A 24,659-nucleotide genomic window follows, 5' to 3' on the forward strand; every position below is an offset into this window, starting at 1 on the left:
AGAATTGCGGCTTGCACTCCGCACAGACTTGGCAGTCCCTAGTCATGGCCTTGACCTCCTCGACTGAGAAGGGCAGGTTGTGGCCCTTGGTGTAGTGGTAGAACCGCCTGACGCCCGGGTGACAGAGGTCATTATGTAGTGCCCGCAGTCGGTCATCCTGTGCGTTGGCACAAGTACTACGGGACAGGGCATCAGGAGGATCATTGAGCTTACCTGGCCGGTATAAGATACTATAATTGTAGGTGGAGAGTTCGATCCTCCACCGTAATATCTTATCATTTTTGATTTTACCTCGTTGTTTGTTGTCGAACATGAACGCAACTGATCGTTGGTCAGTAACGAGGGTAAATGGTTTTCCGGCCAGGTAGTGCCTCCAGTGCCGGACGGCTTCCACTATGGCCTGTGCCTCCTTCTCAACAGAGGAGTGGCGGATCTCGGAGCCTTGGAGTGTGCGGGAAAAGAAGGCGATGGGCCTGCCCCCCTGGTTGAGGGTGGCACCCAGGGCAAAGTCGGAGGCATCGCTCTCGACTTGGAATGGTGCAGACTCGTCTACCGCATGCATGGCGGCTTTGGCGATAGCGGTTTTTAGGAGGTGGAAGGCCTGGCAGGCCTCGGGCGGGAGGGGGAATGAGGGGGAACGGAGGAGGGGTCGGGCCTTGTCAGCGTACTCGGGCACCCACTGGGCATAGTAGGCAAAGAACCCGAGGCATCGCCTCAGTTCTTTGGGGCAGGTGGGAATGGGGAGTTCGAGAAGGGGGCGCAGACGGTCGGGATCGGGGCCGAGGACACCGTTCTCCACCACGTAGCCGAGTATGGCGAGGCGGGTGGTGCCGAAAACACATTTTGCCTCGTTGTACGTGAGATTGAGGCGTTTGGCAGTTTGGAGGAATTTAATGAGGTTGATGTCATGGTCCTGTTGGTTGTGGCCGCAGATGGTGACGTTGTCCAGATACGGGAAGGTAGCCCGCAGTCTGTTCTGGTCCACCATTCGGTCCATCTCCCGTTGGAAGACCGAGACTCCATTGGTGACGCCAAAGGGTACCCTAAGGAAGTGGTAGAGGCGGCCGTCCGCCTCGAAGGCCGTGAAGTTATGGTCCTCCAGGCAGATAGGGAGCTGGTGGTAGGCGGATTTCAAGTCTATGGTGGAGAACACCCGGTACTGTGCAATCCGGTTGACCATGTCAGATATGCGGTGGAGGGGATACGCATCAAGCAGCGTGTACCGGTTGATGGTCTGACTGTAGTCAATGACCATGCGGTGTTTCTCGCTAGACCTGACTACCACCACTTGGGCTCGCCAAGGGCTGGTGCTGTGAGCAATGATCTTTTCCGAGAGAAGGCGCTTAATCTCCGCTCGAATGAATTGGCGATCCCCGAAACTGTAACGCCGACTTTTAGTAGCCACGGGCTTGCAGTCGGGGGTGAGATTAGCAAACAGTGAAGGGGGGGGATCCTGAGCGTGGAGAGACTACAGGTGGGACCCAGGGGGGGGATCAGGGAAGAACTGGGGGTTGGAGACCGTGAGGGGGGGGGAGGGGGCCGTTAAAATGCAAGGTGAGGCTGCGCAGGTGGCATTGGAAGTCCAGGCCGAGGATCGCGGCGGCGCAGAGGTGAGGGAGGACCATGAATTTGAAATCCTGGAACACCGCGCCGTTCACTGAGAGGGTGACGGCGCAGTAGCCCGAAACCTCGGCCGACTGGGAGTTGGAGGCCATGGAAATATGCCTGCGCATGTGTAGTACCTTGAGGGAGCAGCGGCGCACGGTGTCCGGGTGGAGGAAGCTCTCCGTGCTGCCGCTGTCGAAGAGGCAGGTAACAGTGAAACAATTTACCTGAACCTCCATGGTGGATCTGGCGAGCTGATGCGGTCGGTCCTGGTCGAGGACGATGGATGCGATGGTGGAGCTGTTGGAGAAGGGTGCCGGATCCGGGGAGCGGCCTGCGGAAGAAGGTGGCGGCGCCCAGGCGTCGTAGGCTGCTGTTGGAGGCCAGGTTGCTGTCGTTGGCTGCATCTCAGTTGTTTGCAGCATTTCGGTCGAGTGCGCAGGTCCGAAAGTGACGATCGGCGGCGGGGCGGACCCGGAAGCGACGATCGGCAGCGGACCGGAAGTGACGTGCGGCGGACCGGAAGTGAAGGAAGCCGGGCCAGGGATAATCAAAGATGGCGGCGCCCATGCGTCGCACATGTCGAATAGCGAGCCGGGAACGGAGGATGGCGGCACCCAGGAGTAGCAGGACCCCGAGGCAGCGGTGGAGCGGCAGACGTTTGCAAAATGGCCTTTCTTGCCACAGGCTGAACAGGTAGCATCTCTAGCAGGGCAGCCTTTCCTGGGGTGTTTTGCCTGGCCAAAAAAGTAACACTGGGGCCCAGGCATTATTTTTACTGCTGGTGTGGCTGGGTGGGCCGTGACTTGCAGGGGTTGTTGCTGGGCGGGCGGCAGGGAGGTAGCGGCGACGTAGGGAACGTGGGCAGGCGCATAGGAAGTTTGGGCAGGCGTGTAGGACGCATTATTGTCATAGGCTGCCTGTTGGGCCACTGCCATAGTGACTGCCGTGTCCAGAGTCAGGGTAGTTTGTGCCAGTAGGAGTTGGCGAATTGGGACGGAAGCGATGCCGGCTACAAAGGCATCGAGCGCCAGGGCCTCTGTGTTCTGCTCAGCGGAGACTGCTGGCGCGTTGCAGGTGAGCACGAGGGCACGGAGGTCCCGAACGAACACGGATAGGGGTTCACCCGGCTGCTGGTGCCGGGAGGCGAGGCGGGCGTAAATAGAATTAACAGTTCGTGCATACCGGCTTTTGAGCTTCACGATGGCATCGGCGTAGGCCGTTGTTCCCGTGATGAGGTCGAAAAGCCCGTAGTCGAGCCGTGAGCACAGGAGGTTGAGTCGGTCAGCGTCCGTTTTGGCGAAGGCGGAGGATGCTTCTAGGTAGGCCTCGAAACGCCGGAGCCAGCAGGTGAAAAGGTGATCCGCGCGTGGAGCGTGGGGGTCGAGCGAGAGCTTGTCGGGTTTCAGAGGAGCCTCCATTATTTTTTTTTTATAAATGTTTTATTGAAAATTTTTTCCCAAACAACAATTTTTCCCCTCTTACAAAGCAAACGCAACAATAACAATACAGAAATTTTAAACAATACACAAGTAACAAAACCCCTTTATCTTTGACCTAAACTAAACCCCCCCTCCCCCCTCCCCCTGGGTTGCTGCTGCTGGTCATCTGTCTTCCCTCTAACGTTCCCCTAGGTAGTCGAGAAATGGCTGCCACCGCCTGGTGAACCCTTGAGCCGATCCTCTCAGGGCAAACTTTATCTGCTCCAGTTTAATGAACCCCGCCATATCATTTACCCAGGCCTCCAGTCCGGGGGGTTTCGCCTCCTTCCACATGAGTAGGATCCTGCGCCGGGCTACTAGGGACGCAAAGGCCACAACGTCGGCCTCTTTCGCCTCCTGCACTCCCGGCTCTTCCGCAACTCCAAATAGAGCTAACCCCCAGCCTGGTTTGACCCGGGCCTTCACCACCCGCGAAATCACTCCCGTCACTCCCTTCCAATACCCTTCCAGTGCCGGGCATGCCCAAAACATATGTGCGTGGTTTGCCGGGCTCCCGCCACACCTCCCACATTTGTCCTCCACTCCAAAGAACCTGCTCAATCTTGCTCCCGTTATGTGTGCTCTATGTAGCACCTTAAATTGAATCAGGCTAAGCCTGGCGCATGAGGAAGAGGAATTTACCCTGCTTAGGGCATCAGCCCACATACCCTCCTCTATCTCCTCCCCTAGTTCTTCTTCCCACTTTCCTTTTAGTTCGCCCACCGACTCCTCCCCCTCTTCCCTCATCTCTCGGTAAATCTCTGACACCTTGCCCTCTCCGACCCACACCCCTGAAAGCACCCTGTCCTGTATCCCCTGTGTCGGGAGCAATGGAAATTCCCTCACCTGTTGTCTAGTAAATGCCCTCACCTGCATATATCTCAAGAAATTTCCCCGGGGCAACTTATACTTTTCCTCCAATGCTCCCAAGCTCGCAAAAGTCCCATCTATAAATAAATCTCCCACCCTCCTAATTCCCAACTGGAACCAGCTCTGAAATCCTCCATCCATTCTTCCTGGGGCGAACCTATGGTTGTTCCTGATTGGGGACCCCACCAGGGCTCCCCGCACCCCTCTCTGTCGCCTCCACTGTCCCCAGATATTCAATGTTGCCGCCACCACCGGGTTCGTGGTAAACTTTTTAGGTGAGATCGGAAGCGGCGCCGTCACCAGCGCCTCTAAACTCGTCCCTTTACAGGACTTTCTCTCCAGTCTTTCCCACGCCGCTCCCTCACCCTCCATCATCCATTTACGTATCATTGCCACATTGGCGGCCCAATAGTAATCGCCCAAGTTCGGTAGTGCCAATCCTCCTCTGTCCCTACTACGCTGAAGGAACCCCCTCCTTACTCTCGGAACTTTCCCTGCCCACACGAAGCTAGTGATGCTCCTGTCTATTTTATTAAAAAAGGTCTTAGTGATTAGTATAGGGAGACATTGAAATACAAATAAGAACCTCGGGAGGACCATCATCTTAATTGCTTGCACCCTGCCCGCCAGCGATAGAGGCTGCATGTCCCACCTCTTGAAGTCCTCCTCCATTTGCTCCACCAACCGCGTCAGATTAAGTCTGTGCAAGGTTCCCCAGCTCCTAGCGATCTGAATCCCCAGGTATCGGAAGTTTCTTTCCACTTTCCTTAGAGGCAAGCCTTCTATCTCTCTACTCTGGTCCCCTGGATGTATCACAAATAATTCACTCTTTCCCATGTTTAGCCTATACCCCGAGAAATCCCCGAACCCCCTCAAAATTCGCATAACCTCTATCATTCCCCCCGCTGGGTCCGACACGTATAACAATAGGTCATCCGCATATAACGAGACTCGGTGTTCTTCTCCCCCTCTAATCACCCCTCTCCATTTCCTGGAGTCTCTCAACGCCATGGCCAGAGGTTCAATTGCCAACGCGAACAACAATGGAGACAGCGGGCATCCCTGTCTTGTTCCCCTATATAGTCGGAAATACTCCGATCTATGTCGACCTGTAACTACGCTTGCCGTTGGAGCCCCATAAAGAAGTCTAACCCAGCTAATAAACCCGTTCCCAAACCCAAACCTCCTTAACACTTCCCATAAATACTCCCACTCCACCCTATCAAATGCCTTCTCTGCGTCCATTGCCGCCACTATCTCTGCCTCCCCCTCCACTGGGGGCATCATTATCACCCCTAATAGTCGTCGCACGTTAACATTCAGTTGTCTCCCTTTTACGAACCCTGTCTGATCTTCGTGCACCACCCCCGGGACACAGTCCTCTATCCTCGATGCCAGTACCTTTGCCAACAATTTGGCGTCCACGTTCAACAATGAAATGGGTCTATAGGACCCGCACTGCAACGGATCTTTATCCCTCTTCAAAATTAACGATATCGTCGCCTCCGACATCGTCGGGGGTAGAGTCCCCCCTTTCCTGGCCTCATTGAACGTCCTCACCATCAACGGGGCCAACAAGTCCACATATTTTCTGTAATACTCCACCGGGAACCCGTCTGGTCCTGGGGCCTTCCCTGCTTGCATGCTTCCCAGTCCCTTAATAACCTCGTCCACCCCAATCGGTGCCCCCAGGCCTACCACCCCCCGCTCCTCCACTTTCGGGAACCTCAATTGGTCCAGGAACTGCCGCATCCCCTCCTCTCCCTCTGGGGGTTGAGACCTATACAGTTCCTCATAGAAGGTCTTGAACACCTCATTTATCTTTCCTGCCCTTCGCACCGTGTCTCCCCTTTCATCTCTAATTCCTCCTATTTCCCTCGCTGCTGCCCTCTTTCGCAATTGATGAGCCAACAGGCGACTCGCCTTTTCCCCATATTCATACCTCCTCCCCTGTGCCTTCCTCCACAGTACCTCCGCCTTTCTGGTGGTCAGAAGGTCAAATTCCGTCTGGAGTCGTCTCCTCTCCCTGTACAATTCCTCCTCCGGGGTCTCTGCAAATTCCCTATCCACCCTTAAAATCTCCCCCAGTAATCTTTCCCTTTCCTTGGCCTCTGTTTTCCTTTTGTGGGCCCCAATGGAGATCAGCTCTCCTCTGACCACCGCTTTTAGTGCTTCCCATACCACTCCCACAGGGACCTCGCCGTCGTCATTGACCTCCAGGTATCTCTCAATACACCCCCGCACTCTTGCACACACTCCCTCATCCGCCATCAGTCCCACATCTAATCGCCAGAGTGTTCTCTGCTCCCTTTCCTCTCCTAATTCCAGGTCCACCCAATGTGGGGCATGATCCGAAACCGCTATGGCTGAGTACTCAGCTTCTTCCACCCTAGAGATCAACGACCTTCCCAAAACAAAAAAATCTATCCGGGAGTACACTTTATGGACATGGGAGAAGAAGGAATACTCCCTAGCCCTAGGTCTAAGAAATCGCCATGGATCCACTCCCCCCATTTGGTCCATAAACCCCTTAAGTACCTTGGCCGCTGCCGGCCTTCTTCCGGTCCTTGAGCTGGATCTATCTAGCCCCGGGTCCAGCACCGTATTAAAGTCCCCTCCTAAAATCAAGTTTCCTACCTCCAGGTCCGGTATACGCCCCAGCATCCGTCTCATAAATCCCGCATCGTCCCAGTTTGGGGCATACACGTTAACCAACACGACCTCCATTCCCTCCAGCCTGCCACTCACCATTACATATCTACCTCCGCTATCTGCTACAATGTTCTTTGCTTCAAATGCGACCTGTTTCCCCACCAAAATGGCCACCCCTCTATTCTTTGCGTCCAGTCCTGAGTGGAACACCTGTCCCACCCATCCTTTCCTTAGCCTAACTTGGTCCGCCACCTTTAGGTGCGTCTCTTGGAGCATAACCACGTCTGCCCTTAGTCCTTTCAAATGCGCGAGCACTCGGGCCCTTTTTATCGGTCCGTTCAGGCCTCTCACGTTCCACGTGATCAGCCTCACTAGGGGGCTACCTGCCCCCCTCCCGTGTCGACTAGCCATTACCTTCTCTAGGCCAGTCCCATATCCCGCCTGCGCGCTCCCGCTCGCTCCCCCAGCGTCGCACACCATCCCCGCCCACCCACTCTTTAGCCATTTCCTTTTGGATTTCCGCAGCAGCAACCCAGTTGTCCCCCCCCCCCCTTCTCCCTCCCTCCTCCCCTCCCCGCTAGATCTCTTTCTAGCTTGATTGCTCCCCCCATATTACTTCCGTAAGTCAGCTGACTTCAACTGACCCCGGCTACTCCTGCTCACTCCTCGACCTCCCCATGTGGGGAACTCCCATCCGCCTTGCGCCTGTCTTCCCGCCTTATTCTTTCTGGTGCGGGAACATCCCTTTACCTGACCCGCCTCTTATGGCGCAGCTCCCTTTCCCCTCCCCCTCCCCTTCCCCATTCTCCAACTATGTCCCGTCTTTCCCCCCTCACCGGCGCCCACATTTCCCCAATGTCTGCCCCCTTCCCTGTTTACTTCTCAATTAACTTCCACCGTAACATTATCAATAACATTTCCTGCAGCATCAGTCCCTCAGTTCCGATCCAATTTCTCTTCTTTGATGAAGGTCCATGCTTCCTCCGCCGTCTCGAAATAATGGTGTCTCTCCTGATACGTGACCCATAGTCTTGCCGGCTGCAGCATCCCGAACTTCACCTTCCTTTTATGCAACACCTCTTTGGCTCGGTTGAAGCTCGCCCTCCTTCTCGCCACCTCCGCACTCCAATCCTGGTATACCCGTACCACTGCATTCTCCCATCTGCTACTCCGCACCTTTTTAGCCCATCTCAGGACCTCTTCTCTATCCTTAAGGCGGTAAAATCGCACGATTATCGCCCTGGGTGGTTCTCCCGCTTTTGGTCTTCTCGCCGGAATCCGATTTGCCCACTCCACCTCCAAGGGGCCCGTAGGGGCCTCAGCACCCATCAGTGAGCTCAGCATCGTACTTGCGTACGCTCCACAGTCCACTCCTTCCACACCCTCAGGGAGACCCAGTATCCGAAGGTTCTTCCTTCGCGCTCCATTTTCTAGGGCTTCGATCCTTTCAGTACACTTTTTATGAAGTGCCTCGTGCGTCTGTGTCTTAACCGCCAGGCCCAGGATCTCGTCCTCAATATCTGTCACCTTCTGCTCCACCACACGGAGCTCTGTCTCCTGGGTCTTTAATGTCTCCTTGAGCCCCTCAATTGCCTGTAGCAACGGGGTCAGCACCTCCCTCTTCAGCAGCTCCACGCACCGTCTCACAATTTCATGCTCAGGCCCCCATGTCGCCTGCGCTTTCTCCGCCGCCATCTTGTACTTCTCTCTTTCTGACCCTTTGGTCGACGATTCCTCGCGCTGCAGCCGCCGCCGCCGGTTTTTTCCTCCTTCGTTTGGGGGGGACTCCCTTCTCACACGCCCCACACCGGGTTGCGTCGTCGAAAAATTCCCCGTTGAGGCTCTTAAAAGAGCCCGAAGGTCCGTCGGAGCTGGAGCCGCCGAAGCGTGCGGCTAGCTAGGCATCACCGCAACCGGAAGTCCCTTCAGTGGCCTTGATGAGGTCTTTTCACAGTTGTTCCCTCTGCTGCTAGAATTCACCTTTGATACAGGCCCTCAGGTCAGCTTGCAGCTTTAAGCTTGCCCTTCCCCCGCCTGCATGCTGGAAGAGGCCCTGTTTATCCTGTAGTTGCAGCCAAATCTTTCACTGTTTCTGCGTGTGTCTGGCAACCAAGAGACATACCCTTCCTGGGGGACACTGTCGGGGGAATATTGCCGCCTTCTTCCCACACCGGGAAATGTCAAACAAATGCCGTGGGGGCCCTGTAAAAGAGCCCAAAAGTCCGTTCCAAGCAGGAGCTGCCGAATATGCGACCTAGCTCTGCATAGCCGCACCCGGAAGTCAGGAGCCTCCATTATAACTGTAGTGTATTAAATTGATGCACTAAGCGTCAAGAACCACAAAGACATGTGAGACTTTAACCAAGGCTTTAATACACTACATAGGAAGCTTACCCGACACATACGACACCAGAAGCTGGGTCTTATACTTAACTCCCGGGGGAGTGGCCAAGGCGGAGCTCTCCGTGGCCAGGTCAGGTTACATACAGGTGACCGAACCTCTACAGAGCTACAGTACAATACACAGTACCATACACAGGATTACAGGGCCACGTTACACACAACTATTATATAACTATGTACAATGCTAGGGAAGTACAGTGGTGTATCACCACAACAGGGAAGCCGTCCGGACCCGGGGCCTTGCCTGACTGCATGCTTGCCAGCCCCCTGACTACCTCCTCCAACTCAATTGCGCCCCCAATCCCTCCACCCACTCCTCTTTCACCCTCGGGAACCTCAACCGGTCCATAAACTGCCTCATCCCTTCCCCCTCCCCAGGGGGTTCCGAATCGTATAACTTCACGTAGAACTCCCTGAAGACTTCATTGACCCTCTCTGGGCTCAACACCATGTTGCCTTCCTTATCTCGCACTCCCCCAATCTCTCTAGCCGCCTCCCTCTTGCGCAGCTGGTGCGCCAGCATCCTACTTGCCTTCTCCTCATACTCGTAGACTGCCCCATACTCGTAGACTGCCCTTTTCACTTTCCTTAACTGCACCTCCGCCTTCCCAGTGGTCAGCAAGTCGAACTCCGCCTGCAGTTTCCGGCGTTCGTTCAGCAGCCCCCCCCCCCCTCTGGGGCCTCCGTGTATCTCCTGTCTACCCTGAGTATCTCTCCCACCAGCCACTCCCTCTCCGCCCTCTCCTTCTTCTCTCTGTGGGACCTGATGGAGATGAACTCTCCCCTAACGACCGCCTTCAAAGCTTCCCACACCACTGCCACCATGACCTCCCCTGTGTCATTCACTCCCACATAGTTCTCAATGCTCCTCCCTATCCGCCCACGCACCTCTTCATCCGCCAGCAGCCCCACATCCAGTCTCCAGAGAGGGCGCTGACCCCCCCAGTCGCAAGTCCACCCAGTGCGGGGCATGGTCCGAGACCGCAATGGCCGAGTATTCGACCCCCTCCACCCTCGGGATCAGCGCCCTACTCAACACAAAGAAGTCTATCCGCGAATAGATTTTATGGATGTGGGAGAAAAAGGAGAACTCCTTCGCCCTTGGCCGCGCAAACCTCCACGGGTCCATACCCCCCATCTGGCCCATGAACTCCCACAGGGCCTCTTTCCTGACCTGGACTTGGAACGGTCCAAGATCGGATCCAAGACTGTATTAAAGTCCCCTCCCATAATCAGGTTACTTGACTCCAACACCGGGATCCTACCCAACACGCGCCTCATGAAGTCCGCATCGTCCCAGTTCGGGGCATAAGGAGGTCACTAGCACCACCCGGGCCCCCTGCAGCTTGCCACTCAACATTATGTACCTGCCCCCCCTTGTCCGCCACGATGCTCCCTGCCTCAAATGCCACTCGTTTACGAACCAAAATTGCCACCCCTCTGGTATTTGAGTCTAACTCCGAGTGAAACACCCATCCTTTCCTTAGCCTCATCTGGTCCGCGAGCTTTAAGTGCATCTCTTGCAACATGGCCACGTCCGCCTTCAACCACTTTAAATGCGAGAACACGTGGGACCTCTTGACCGGCCCAATCAGGCCCCTCACGTTCCACGTGATTAACCTGGTCGGGGGGGGTTGGCCATCCCCCCCATCCTGCTGACTAGCCATCTCTCTTTTTCGGCCAGCCACGTGCCCCCGCTTCCCGTTTCTAGCCCTCCCCTCGGCGGACCCCCAGCCCGACTCTCCATCCATTCCCCTCACCTGGCTCTCCTTCAGTCAGCACAGCAGCACTCATTCCCCCCCCATGCAGCCCCTCCCTCCCCTCCCTCTGCCAAGCATCCGCTTAGCTCTGATTTCCTCCCACTGTGCTTCCGTGAGTCAGCTCACCCATGCTGACCCCGGCTGCTCCGGCCTCTATATGCTGACCTTAAACTTGTTGCCTCCTTCGGGCCACCCAACCCCCCCGTCCCCCGCAGGGTAGAGGGGCAAGCGCCAACCGGGACCTACCCGTGCTCCGGACAACCCGCCCCCTAGCACCGAACACCTGGAAAACAAAACACCTAGAAAACAAAACAAACAACAAAACCACCAACCAAACTGGAGCAGACAAGCAAATAATCTTATGCTTTACCCGCCATCTTGCCCCCGGTCCACCATCACCCGCACATTTCACCCCCATACAACTGTCCCTTAGTTCAGGTCCAGCTTCTCGTGCCTGATGAACGACCACGCCTCATCCAGCGTACCAAAGTAATGGTGCCTGTCCTGGTATGTTACCCAGAGTCTCGCCGGATGAAGAAGCCCAAACTTCACCCTTTTGCCTTGGAGGACGGTTGAACCCCGCACGCCTCCTCGCCAACTCAGTTCCCAAGTCCTGGTAGATGCGGATCTCGCCGTTCTCCCACTTACTGTTCCGCTCTTTCTTCGCCCACCGTAGGACTCACTCCCGGTCTGTCAAACAATGAAACCGTATCACCATCGCCCTCGGTGGCTCGTTCACCCTCGGCTTTCTGGCGAGGACCCTGTGCGCCCCATCCAGCTCAAAGGGCCGCAGGAAGGCCCCCGCGCCTATCAGCGTCCCCAACATCGTGGTCACGTACGTGTTCGCGTCCGCCCCCTCCGCTCCTTCGGGAAGGCCCAGGATCCGCAAATTATGGCTCCGAGACCTGTACTCAAGGTCATCTAGCCTCTCTTGCCATCTCTTATGTAGCGCCTCGTGCGCCTCCACCTTCACCGCCAGTCCCAGGATCTCGTCCTCATTCTCCGCCACCTTCCTTCTCAGCTCCTTGATCTCCTCCTCCTGCGCCTTCTGGGCCACCATAATCTTCTCCATGGAGGCCAACGTCTCGGTTTTAAGCTCCATAAAGCAGTTTTTAAGGAACTCATGTTGTTCTTTGGCCCACTGGGCCCACACCTCCCGATCTTCTCCGGCTGCCATTTTGTCTTCCTGGACCTTCTCTGCCTTTTCCCCCGCGTTTGCTCGTCTGCCGGCCCCACTCCTAGTTCTCACCATGCAGCACCGGGGGAACATCTCCAGCGTCCGTTCCCACATCGGTCTCAACCTCCAAAGTGCCGCCGCCGTCCCGTTCAGCGGCCCGAAATACCGATCTCGGCGGGAGCTGCCGTGAACGCGACCTAGCTGGTCATGGCCGCCTCCGGAAGTCCGCGGGGGACTTCTTACGCGCGCCGGCTCCAACTCAACATGGCGTCGGTGTTCAGGGGCCGGCAGCGCAGGAAGGTAGGCCCGAGGGAGGTGGTGGGGGGGGGGGAAGAGGCCGGCCCGCTGATACCGGTGGGCTCCGATCGCGGGACAGACCCCATTGGAGGTCCCCCTTGGGGACGGAGCCCCCCCCCCCCCCCCACAGGCCACCCCCCGACCCTTCGCGCAGAGTTCCCGCTGGCAGCAACCAGGGGTGAACGGCGCCGGCGGGACTCTGTCATATCCGCGTGGCCGCTTGGCCCATTCGGGCCGGAGAATCAGCGGCTCCGCCAATTCCAGCGGCCGGCACCGCGTCAAATGCGTCGGTGCAAATGCCGCCGATTCTCCGCACCGGCGCGGGGCTCAGAGAATCGCCCCCATGGTGTCAGTTTTTATTGTCCACATGTGGTGCCATCTCAAGGTTTTGGCTGGATGAGTTCACCTACAATATTTCAATTATCCCCACTGAGAGTGATCTCAGACAATCTTCTTTACAGTGCATAGAAGGGAGGGCCAATTGATCCTGTACATTCAGCCATATCACATGCATAAATATGCATGAACTGGGTGCCATGAATGTTCCATTGACTTTATCATGAAGGTAGGAAGTAATTACAAAAAGTTTGAGTACTCATGGCATGCAAATATATTACAAGTAGGAACCTACCTTTGGATGGCGTAAACCCGCCATTAACATGCTGCTGATTTTAACTCGAAATTTGAAGATTTTAGCTCCTGCCTAATGAAGCCAATTCACCTGCCATATTTGCTACTTTTACAGCCCCATAGTACTCAACCCCCGTGGTTTTTCTTACCTCGATTGGGTTAATGCATTTCATCATAAACTGAGGGTTTCCTTGCCCTCTGAAATTAATAATATCCTTGTAATGCTTAAACACCTGTCTATCCTGCAAACAGCAAAACAAATTTTGTGGTTACATCAACATTGCTAAAAATAATCCAAATTCCTCAACTGTATCAAAGGGGAATTTAATTTGAATTTTAAAACTTTCTAAGCTTCCTTAAGCTTAACACGCAGGTAGAGACAGAAACTTATAGCAATTCTTACAAGAATGTGAAAGAACTGCAACTCACAAGCACTGGAAAATAAGTAAGATTTTATATCTTAAGCATTCTGTTCTCCTGAGTATGCTGAATTTCATTGGAATGTGGTTCCATGGACACTGGAAAGGCCTCCCTCCCAGAGCCAGATAGTCTTTCTCATGTGTGCACAAAAGACTCTCAACCGGTATGTTTGATCATTGTTGCGGTTGGGTGGGGGTGGGGAGGAGTGGGAGGGGTGGGGTGGGGGGTAGCAAGCACAAATGCCACATATTTGAATTGCGATTCATAACGGAGGCACTTGTACAATTGATGAATTTGAATCAAGTTAAAATTTCAAATTGTCGAATTTCCATGGGACTTCTTCTATGTGTCCATCGCAGCTTTGGTAGTAGGTCAACAGAAACCTTGGGCAAGATTTTAACTCATTCAAAATCCTCCCAATCGCACAGGGTTAAAATCAAGCCCCCTGAATCAAACCCAATCTGTTGAAGGAATTCTAAATGATACAGTAAGTTTATCCAATGAGTGGTTAACGATCTAAATCAGGAAAGTCCTAGTTAATCTCCAGCATGTGCTGAAATAGTTGATCTCATTGTGGTAGAGTGCTACCATTGGCCTCAGCACATGTGCAAAACCAGGGGAAAAATCATCCAGGGTTCCCATCCCTGATTTGTATCCAATAACCCTTGCTAAAATAATATATCCTTGGGGTGAGGACAGAATTGAGTTTGCGAGGAGGCACTCCCACAGACTAGACTTATTCAAATATTTACTTCCAAGACTGGCACATGAATAATGGCCATTTGAGAAAGCACGTGAGGAGAGTGGCAGTGATGCAACTGTACCCCAGCAAAAGGGGAGAAGGTGAGAAAATTGGTAAGAAGTTCGTCCCCCTCCCTCCAATGTCAACATGGTTTAACAAGGGGAGCTGCGGAATCACCATTGCGGGTGATAAAAATTCCCAAATCATTATTAACTGGACTCGTAAGCTCCTTCAGTGAATCAACACTAGGTGTCAGCTCTTGTCAACATAACTCTTCAAAGTGTTGAACTGTGCCTTGCGCTTTAAAACTGAACTTGTCATGGCCGGAATCTTGCCAAAAATGCACAAAGCATTGGCTCTGGCCAGAAAACAAGCTTGCAGGCTGCCCAGCCATACTGAACGGCACGCAAAGGCGAAGCAAGATTCACACAGTCGGCTGGAGGGATGGGGCCTAAGAAAGCCAGCACTGCTGGGAATCCCGAGAGGCGCCCCAATCTCCAATTTAAATGAAAGGAACCCCCTCATACCCTACGGACACCGAATCCCCCCACAGACATAGGGAACCACCCCCCCTTCCCCCCACGGACAACAAGGCCCCCCACCGACACGGAGAAACCTCATCTCATGGACATCAAGATCCCACACACAGGACAACACCTCCACCACCTCCTATAGATAAGGGGAACCCCGGCAGAGGATCCCATTGCGGTGCCCCCTACCTTTGCCCCCGGCAGTCTGTGCGCCCACAGTCAACATGGCTGCTAGATCGTGGCCAATGTCATGGCTGGTTGGTCTGTTTGCATCCAGAATGTCGTTAAAAAGCTACTGTTTTCATCCAGCTTCACCTGCCAGTAACCATCCTTCACATCTAGGACAGTAAATATCTTTACCTTTTTTGGTAAATTGTGGCAAAATTCCTTTAATGACTGGTATTGGATAATGACATTCCTTTAAAGCTTTATTAAGATCTCTTGGTCGGGGTTTTCAGTCCTGCCGATTTCTGGAATTATCAGGAAGGGACATAAAATTTGAGACCAGCAAAAGGTCCATTGATCTTGGGCAGGAATTTCTGATCCCACATTTCATAGAATTTACAGTGCAGAAGGAGGCCATTCGGCCCATCGAGTCTGTACCAGCTCTTGGAAAGAGCCCCCGACCCAAGGTCAACACCTCCACCCTATCCCCATAACCCAGTAACCCCACCCAACACTAAGGGCAATTTTTGGACACTATGGGCAATTTATCATGGCCAATCCACCTAACCTGCACATCTTTGGACTGTGGGAGGAAACCGGAGCACCCGGAGGAAACCCACACACACACGGGGAGGATGTGTAGACTCCGCACAGACAGTGACCCAAGCCGGAATCGAACCTGGGACCCTGGAGCTGTGAAGCAATTGTGCTATCCATAATGCTACCGTGCTGCCCTTATTGTAAGTCACATGTTGAAAAGAACAATTTTCTGTTTCAATTTAAGGAGCTATGACTAACTGTTTACTTAAGGAACAGGTTACAAGTCTGTGAAAATGGCTGAAAGCCAAAATAACTCTCGCAAAACATTTAACCACACCAGTTGAATATCATTACTCCCATACTTCTTTCATTTGCTGGCATCTTTTGTGGGGCAGAGGGGCAGCACGGTGGCGCAGTGGGTTAGAACTGCTGCCTCACGGCGCTGAGGTCCCAGGTTCAATCTCGGTTCTGGGTCACTGTCTGTGTGGAGTTTGCACATTCTCCCCGTGTTTGCGTGGGTTTCGCCCCCACAACTCAAAGATGTGCAGGGTAGGTGGATTGGCCTCGCTAAATTGCCCCTTAATTGGAAAAAATGAATTGGACACTCTAAATTTTTTTTAAAAAAATATATTTATATTTTGTGGGGCAAGAACACATTGGCAGATCTCACGTCAGCCAAATGTGTTGTCAGTAAACATTAGTCCAACCTGTTTTAAAATCAATTTTACCATCAAAACACATATGAGGGTGGAACTACAGTAATCCACCCACACCTATTTAACTGCATACTCAGAGACACATGTTTCTGTTACTGATCTTAACATAGGTTTCCTAGCGAGCGCCTTTAGCCGCGTGTTTCCCGGCACTCAATGGGTTGAATCCAAAAGCCTCAGGTACCTGGGGAATCTGCCCAAAGCCTCGCTCTAATATGCCGCTTTGCTAAAAAGTGTCATTGTGGGAGGATTCACATCGCAACGTCTCGCGAGATTGCGTTGGATCTCGCAAGATGTGGCAAGCCGGGTAGATCCCGGGAACGGGGTCTCCCAGCTTTCAATGGCCACACTATACTGCGGCGAGCTGCTTTTCCGGCAGTGTGGCCATTGGGTCGCGCCCTGGCTGTTTTCAATTTTCCAAACGTTTGAGGTATTTAATGCTCCAACAAACGACAACATTCTCGAAAATAGTAAATATAATAAAGGGAATTGATTTTCTGTCAAAAACATACACATTTCAAATATTAATATATTTTCATATTTAGAATTTTCAAAACAACTTTTAAAATTATATTTGGGTACAGTAAGGAAAGAAAAAAGAATCAATTTTCAGACCCTCAACATGTCCCATATTGCTTAAAACGTTGAAGTACTTTTGAAATGAAGTCACTATCGTGATGTAAAAAAAAGGCTCAATATGTATTCGTTAAAACATGGGGGTAACACAAATGGAAGCACAGATTAAATTGCTCAGCAATCCTGTGTTTGCTGCAATTCCTACTATAGATAAGGATTTAATATAAAGTTAAACTTACAATGTGTCTTCTCCATGCTCGTTGTATGATTTTTGCTGAATTTTCTAACTCTTCCAAAGTTTCTTGTTGATCCTCAATGACAAATTTAGAGATTTCACTGGCAGGGCTAGTGCTGCCTGTAGACCCCTGTTCTTCCTCAGTGCTGGCATCTGGCACATCGATGCTTAAAAAGTTACAACGTTTAACAAGTTAATTCATGACTGAGTTAGGATTAGCTCAGTTCCCATAGAGTAAATTTGAAAATTTGATCAAACTGTTCATAATACATTTTCCTTTTGATCATTTAAGGAAGCAGCTTGGCAAAGGCAAATGTGCAGTTCCATTTTCAAAGAACAGCACTCCAACCCTCATCCCTCCTCAACCCCCCCACATGCAAAGGCAATAGGCAATGCCGATTAAAATCCGGCATTTGATGCGCCAACACCGTTTCGATCCGGTACGGGGGGGGGCGCTACAAAATCAAAGATTTCAGAGGGTCACAGTGTGTCAGCAAGCCTGAGGTTGCCAGGCTTCTCTTTATTTGTCGGAAGGCGGCTTCCTGGTCGGGACCCCAATGCCATTTGGAGCTTTTCCTCAAAAAGAGAATGTGGAGGGGCCAGAATAATTTGGAACAAATTTTCCATAATAATTAACCAGGCCTAAGAACGACCTCAGAGTCATGGCGTCGTGGGAGCCAGAGCCATTTGGATCCCTGCACCTTTTCCGCCATGGGGTGGAGGGCAGCGCTGTTCACTTGGTACCCCAGATAGACCACTTTGCACGCATGAAAAACCCATTTCTTTTGACGCAGTCAAATGCCAAAGTCCAAGAACATGCGGAGCACTGCCTCCAGATTTTTCAGTTGTTCCTCTTGCCAAGTGCCAGTGACCAAAACATCATCCAGATAAACGGCCACTCACAGCAATCCATGTAGCAATCCATGGTGCACTGAAAAATGGCGCATGCGGAAGATACCCCAAAAAGCAAATGCATGTATTCAAATAGGCCCCATTGGGTGTTGATGGTGACATAACGCAGCTGCAGATACACGTTGCCCATGCTTAATTTTGTGAATGTAACACCGCCGGCCAGTTTGGCATAAAGGTCTTCTATTTGCGGAAGCGCATATTTGTCCACAAATGCGGACAGAGCCATCTGACTTGAGGATGGGAACAACCAGAGCAGCCCAAACGGCAGATCAAACAGGCTAGGTTATGTCCAATGCTTCAAGATTATCCAACTCCAAATTAAATTTGTCAACAAAGGCGTATTAACAGGGTGTGCCGGGGAAAAAAAACATTTGAGGATGGGCCAGAGGGTTGACTTAAATCCTTGCTACCGCCCCTCTGATGGTGCTGAGCCCTGGGCGGAATACTTCAGGAAACGTCCCCAAAACAACACATAAACCGATCTGTAGAATTCAGCTCCAATCTAAGTATAAATGGTGGAGTCAATCGCGGCCCAACAAACTAGGCCCGTCCCCATTAACCACTATTAAAGGCAATTGGGCCTTCTGGTGACCGTACACTATGGGGACCTTCGTCATTCCGGCAATGTGGAGTTGTTCTCCAGTACAGGTGGCAAGATGCGCCGTAGTCTTAGATAAGTCCAGCATTGTAGTCCCCCTTCGAATATCTTCAAAAGTTTAAAAACATACCACCGACACCGCTGCTTCGTATCCAGTTCTATTTGCAGCAGATTGACATTTACCCAGATGGGAACAATGATGGGGGATACTTGAGGCGCCGAGACACAGTGTAAAATGAGCTTTTCCTCCTACTCCGGATCTCCTAAAAGATTGGCCCGGGCCCTGACCTTGGGCAAAAGCCGGTCATGGCCTGATCGTTGGGGGCGATCCACCAAGGTCGTGACGAGGGCAGGTGGTGGCCACGGGAGACTTACGCAGCCACATTTCAGGGGTTTGGCGCTGATCCAACCTAAAGGAGGGGTCGCACGCCCCAAGGAGTTAACCTCCATAGCTTGCAGTTCTGGGACTCCCCGGTCCACGCCTTCCTTCGCCTAGGCTATTTCAATGGCCTGTGACAACATCAGAGGAGGTTTTGCCAGCAGCTTTCGCTGCGTCTCTGCGTCCAGATCCCTCAGGACTCTCCAAAAGAGCTGAATTCAGCCGTTCGTGCAAATGGGTCATGAACACGGCCATCGACTCCCCTGGATTGCAGTCTATACCGCATTATTACTGAAGGTGGCGGGCTAAAATGACTGCTGACCCACCTTGATCAGCTGTTCAAAAGTGCAGCTGTTGGGGTGTCGGGAAAAACCAAGTCTCAGATCACCCCGTAAGTTACCGCCCCCACCACGGACCGAACACCATGACTTGCCGGTCATTCTCAGCAATGGCATTGGCCCAAAAGAAGAAGCAAATGCGTTCAGCGTAGCGGACCCAATTCTCCCGAGCCGCATCAAACAATCCAACCGTCTGAACAATGGCTTCTGGGGCTGGGAAGAACCCAACTGGAACTCGAGGCTTTGGAGGCGGCGGAGCCTGAAGCCTGCAGCATCGTCCAGAGGCCAGAGTTTACTCCTCGTCGCTAGTATGATAAGGTCCGGAAAGGAGTCCCCACCAAGCGGAACAGGTTGAGTCAAAAGAAGAAGGTTTAATGTAACAGAACAAGATTATAGAGCAGTTACCCTACTACAAGGACCACCCTCAGAGTTCATGGCCCTCCGGTTTTATCCAGGATGCAGAAGGGGTGCCCTGCCCCTCAGTGGGGGAGTGCGTATTCCTCATTTGGGAATATCAATCCCCCAGTCTCGTAAGTGTCCCCATGACCTTCTTAACCCCAGGTTATGACATATACAATCTGCAAGATGCACTGCAGCAACTCACCAAGGCTCCTTTTACCACACCTACCAAACCCACAACCTCTACCATGTAGACAGACAAACGCAGCAGTTGCATGGGAACACCACCTCCTAGAACAGCGCGACGGCACAGTGGTTAGTACTGCTGCCTCATGGCACTGACGGCCCGGGCCCCAGGTCACTGTCTGTTTGAAGTTTGCACATTCTCCCTGTATCTTCATGGGTCTCACCCCCACAGCCCAAAAAGATGTGCAGAGTAGGTGAATTGGCCGTGCTAAATTGCCCCTTAATTGGAAAAAAAGAATTGGGTACTCCAAATTTATTTTTATAAAACACCGCCACCTACAAGTTGGGAACACCAACATTTGCAAGCCTACCTCCAAGCCATACATCCTGACTTGGTATTATATTGCTATTCCTTCACTGTCATTGGGTCAAAATTCTGGAATTCCTCAAACAGCACTGTGGATGTGCCTGCATGACATGGACTGCAGCAGTTCAATAAGGGGGTCACAACACCTCCATCTTAAGGGAAATTAGGGATGGGCAACAAATACTGGCCAAGCCAGTGATGTCCACATCCAATGAAAGATAAAAAAGCATGATTTGCAACATCTGGGGCACAATTCTCCGACCCCCAACCGGGTCAGAGAATCGCCGGGGGCTGGCGTGAATCCCACCCCCGCCGTGTCCCGAATTCTCCGCCACCAGAGATTCGGCGGGGGCGGGAATCGCGCCGCGCCGGTCGGCGGGAATCGCGCCAGTCGGCGGGCCCACCCCCGGCGATTCTCCGGCCCGCGATGGGCCCAAGTCCCGCTGCTGTCAACCCTCTCCTGCCAGCGTGGATTCAACCACCTTTTGAACGGTGGGAGCAGGCGGCGCAGGCAGGCTCCGGGGTCAGGGGTCCTGGGGGGGGCGTGGAGCGATCTGGCCCTGGGGGATGCCCCCGCGGTGGGCTGGCCTGCGATCGGGGCCCACCGATCTGTGGGCGAGCCTGTGCCGTGGGGGCACTCTTTTTCTTCCGCCTTCGCCATGGTCTTCACTATGGCGGAGGCGGAAGAAACCCCCTCCTCTGCGCATGCGCGGGGATGCCGTGAGCGGCCGCTGACGCTCCCGCGCATGCGTTGCCCGGCGAAGACCTTTTGGCGCCGGCTGGCGTGGCGCCAAAGGCCTTTCCCGCCAGCCGGCAGAGCGGAAACCACTCCGGCACGGGCCTAGCCCCTCAAGGTGAGAGCTTGGCCCCTAAAGGTGCGGAGAATTCCGCACCTTTGGGGCGGCCCGCGCCAGAGTAGTTCCCGCCACTCCATTACGCTGGAACCCCCCGCCCCGCCGGGTAGGGGAGAATCCCGCCCCTCATCTGTGAATCAAGCTATTCACCCAAGCCATTTTTTCACATCTCTAACAATGCAGTGCTCTTGCAATTGTGGCTGGGATTTCAGCTTATATGATGTGCACAAGTTCTGGAGTGGGGTTTAAACCCACAACTTTCTGTCTCGGGTGTCTTCCTCTTGGGCAATTTGTAGCAGCATTACCGCACATTACAATTTTACAGGGCGATATAAATCTGAAATAAAATGTAAGTCTCACTGGAGAGCCGGTGGTGCAGTGAGATATCACTGGACTAGTCATCTAGAGACCCAGAGTAATGCTCTATGGACCTGGGTTTGAATCCCACCACATCAGAATTCAATAAAATTTCTGGAGTTAAAAGTATAACCATGAAATTATTATTGATTGTCGTAAAAACTCATCTAGATCGCTAATGTCCTTTAGGGAAGGAAATGTGCCACCTTTACCTGGTCTGGCCTACATGTGACCCCAGACACACAGCAATGTGGTTGATTCTTAAATGCCCGCTGAACAAGGGCAATTAGGGATGGGCAATCAACGCTGGCCGAGCCAGTGATGCTCACATCTCATAAAGGAATAAAAGAAGAAAGGAAAATCACCCTGAAACTACCAGGTTATTGTAAAAACCCATTTGTTTTGGTAACATCCTCTAGGGAAGAAAGTCTGCCATCCTTACCTGGTCTGCCCTACATGTGACTCCAGATCCACAGCAATGTGGTTGGCTCATAACTGCTCCAACAAGCCAGTCAAGCTACTCAATTGTATCAAACTGCTCCAGAAAAAACATCTTCTCATAAATGGCAGCATAGTCAGTGATGATCACATTCCAAGAATGAATAATAAAAAAAGATCAAGTACCAAAATAACTGCTGAAACAAGAAAAACTAGACTCAGCAACTGGGATTAAAGCCTTACCAATAGCCCCAGGCAAAGTAATTATCTACTGTAGCTGGGTGTGTACAAGATGAAAATGCTTTGTTTTGTTTCAGAGTTGTAAAGTAGGTGCAGCTCTTTTGTTCCACTGAAGGAAAAAGACTGAAAAGGAAACTATAAATCTGAAGTAACTGGAGTTTGACAAGAATAAGTGCGTACAGACATCAAAAAGATCACTGGAAAAAGTTTTGGTTTTTTATCATTTTCAGAGAACATTGTAAAATGTAAACCACAATTGTTTTGTTCAAAAAATATTGAATAACATAAACCCTCTTTCACTTTCCCATCACGGACATACATACTGAAATGAAAATTAAAGTTGCCATAGTCCCTGAGGACCAGAGGCTGCTCTCCCCTTTTTGATGTGGAGATGCCGGCGTTGGACTGGGGTGAGCACAGTACGAAGTCTTACAACACCAGGTTAAAGTCCAACAGGTTTGTTTCGATGTCACTAGCTTTCGGAGCGCTGCTCCTTCCTCAGGTGAATGAAGAGGTATGTTCCAGAAACAAATATATAGACAATTTCAAAGCTGCCAGACAATGCTTGGAATGCGAGCATTAGCAGGTGATTAAATCTTTACAGATCCAGAGATGGGGTAACCTCAGGTTAAAGAGGTGTGAATTGTGTCAAACCAGGACAGTTGGTAGGATTTTGCAGGCCAGATGAATGGGGGATGAATGTAATGCGACATGAATCCCTGGTCCCGGTTGAGGCTGCACTCATGTGTGCGGAACTTGGCTATAAGTTTCTGCTCGGCGATTCTGCGTTGTCGCGCGTCCTGAAGGCCGCCTTGGAGAACGCTTACCCGGAGATCAGAGGCTGAATGCCCTTGATTGCTGAAGTGTTCCCCGACTGGAAGGGAACATTCCTGCCTGGTGATTGTCGCGCGATGTCCGTTCATTCGTTGTCGCAGCGTCTGCATGGTCTCGCCAAAGTACCACGCTTCGGGACATCCTTTCCTGCAGCGTATGAGGTAGACAACGTTGGCCGAGTCCCCTTTTTGAGTGAGAGTTGAGTGGTAGTGATTTAACCTGAGGGTCGCCGCACCTCAGGCATGGAGCAAGATTAAGGAGGCGGGGTCTTTATGGATAACCACAGCCCATATGGGAATTGAACCCACGTTGTTGGCATTGCTTTGCATCAAAAACCAGCTGTCCAGCCAACTAAGGTAACCGACCCCACATACTATAATATATTATAAGCAAAAACAAAAAATAAAACAAATGCTGACAATTGTGATAGGATCCTCTCTATCCTCACCTTAAACTCACCAGCACATTCAAAAGAACTGGTGTTAAATTAGACCTGTGTTTTGCAAACTTTTTTTGCCCACGCTGGCCGTCCTTCATGACCCATGCTGCCCGAAGTTCACAACCCACCAGTTTCACTTACCTTTAATGTGACAGGTGAGCCTGCTTGGTCCTCACGATCTCACTTGCTTTGTCATTCAATGTTACATTTCTGATAATGACTTCAGCTGATGATTTAAGATCTCGTTGCATCCATTGAACAAAGTAAAGAGGTTTGACCTCGAACTCGCCAATGTCTTTGACGTTTGAGGGTTTTAAACTATAATTTGCCAGTGCTTCCCTGCATATAACACACATGAACTTTTGTAGCCATCTGGGATGACCACAGTCCCGATTACAAAATGGACACTTGCAAAGAATGCAGGGAAAATTGGACAATTCTAAGAAACAAGCAGGTGCAAGCTCTGTCTGTTGATTAGAACCTTAAACTCTCAGACAGAACAGAAACTGCCAAGCAATCTACATACTAATGAGCCATCTCCGGGGACAAAAGGGAAACATTTAGATACACAATGTTAAGGCAGACAGCCCGGCGCCAGAAGAGGCTGAAACAAAGCAGACCAATGGTCACTAGGACACGCCCAGCAATCGGGGAACCATCACTCTATTGGAGGAAGATCGATACGGATGATTGGGAAAGATCCGATTAGTTGAGGCCAAGTTCAAGGCCCGCCCAAAAGCGTGCAAAGCCCTTTTTAGTATAAAAGGTATTCCCCAAGGGAGAATCTTCCTTTTTTGGCTTTGGCTCTCAGCGAAGAGAGAGACCAGCCGAGCAGCTACATCAGCCCAAGTAAGTTCCAAGTCAATGCACGCTACGAGATAGACGCTCCTAGTTGCTACCCTGTAAATAGCTCAACCCAGCAGCCTCAGAACCGAGCAACAGCCATTGTTCCTCTGACTGAATGGGCACCCGAAGCTAAGTATAGGCTTTAGTAATAATGGTAGTTTAGTTTGTAGAGTTTATGCACGAGTAGATTTGAGTGTGTGTAAATAAACGAGCATTGCTTTTGAACTTACTAACTGGTGCATCGAGTCATTGATCAATATTCGGTTCTGAACCTTGTGGCGGTGTCGAAAGATACCTGGCGACTCTTGAGCCAACATAATTAAACAGAGCCATATTAAGAGCCAACCAAAGAGAGCAACACTTTGAATCCTGATTTGCAGTGGCACAGTTAGTAACCATCTTTATGCTGCTTTGTTCCTGTTTTCACTTTTTTCTTCATGGGTTGTTCACCACAGGCCCTAGAGTTCACATCAGCACTGCTGACAGCTGCAAAATGGAGGAATCTCTCTCATGCCCAGAATATGTGATGTCAGCATGACCTGCTCCATGCCACGCTTCAGAGAGGAAGACTCCAGCGATTTAAAACAAAATCTGCTCCTGGGTCAGCATGCTGACATCAGGAGGAGGTGTTCTGCCCTGCTGGGTTCCGGGCCTGCGCACTGCTGAGGGAGCACAC

General features: G+C 51.8%; 1 protein-coding gene across 2 annotated transcripts in view; it reads right to left on the minus strand.

The window, feature by feature from the left end:
• c15h11orf65 (chromosome 15 C11orf65 homolog) overlaps positions 1-24,659 on the minus strand; it is a 147,975-nt gene that overhangs the window by 82,294 nt on the left and 41,022 nt on the right. The window contains exons 3-4 of one of the 2 annotated variants that reach the window (XM_072476788.1): positions 16,801-16,963; positions 13,025-13,117 (exon numbers count right to left, since the gene is read on the minus strand). In XM_072476788.1, coding sequence (XP_072332889.1) covers positions 13,025-13,117; positions 16,801-16,963 — 256 coding nt within the window. The remainder of the gene's footprint in view (positions 1-13,024; positions 13,118-16,800; positions 16,964-24,659) is intronic. The other variant, XM_072476789.1, reaches the window with a different exon arrangement.

The sequence above is a fragment of the Scyliorhinus torazame genome, chromosome 15 (genome assembly GCF_047496885.1).
Source record: "Scyliorhinus torazame isolate Kashiwa2021f chromosome 15, sScyTor2.1, whole genome shotgun sequence".
NCBI lineage: Eukaryota > Metazoa > Chordata > Chondrichthyes > Carcharhiniformes > Scyliorhinidae > Scyliorhinus > Scyliorhinus torazame.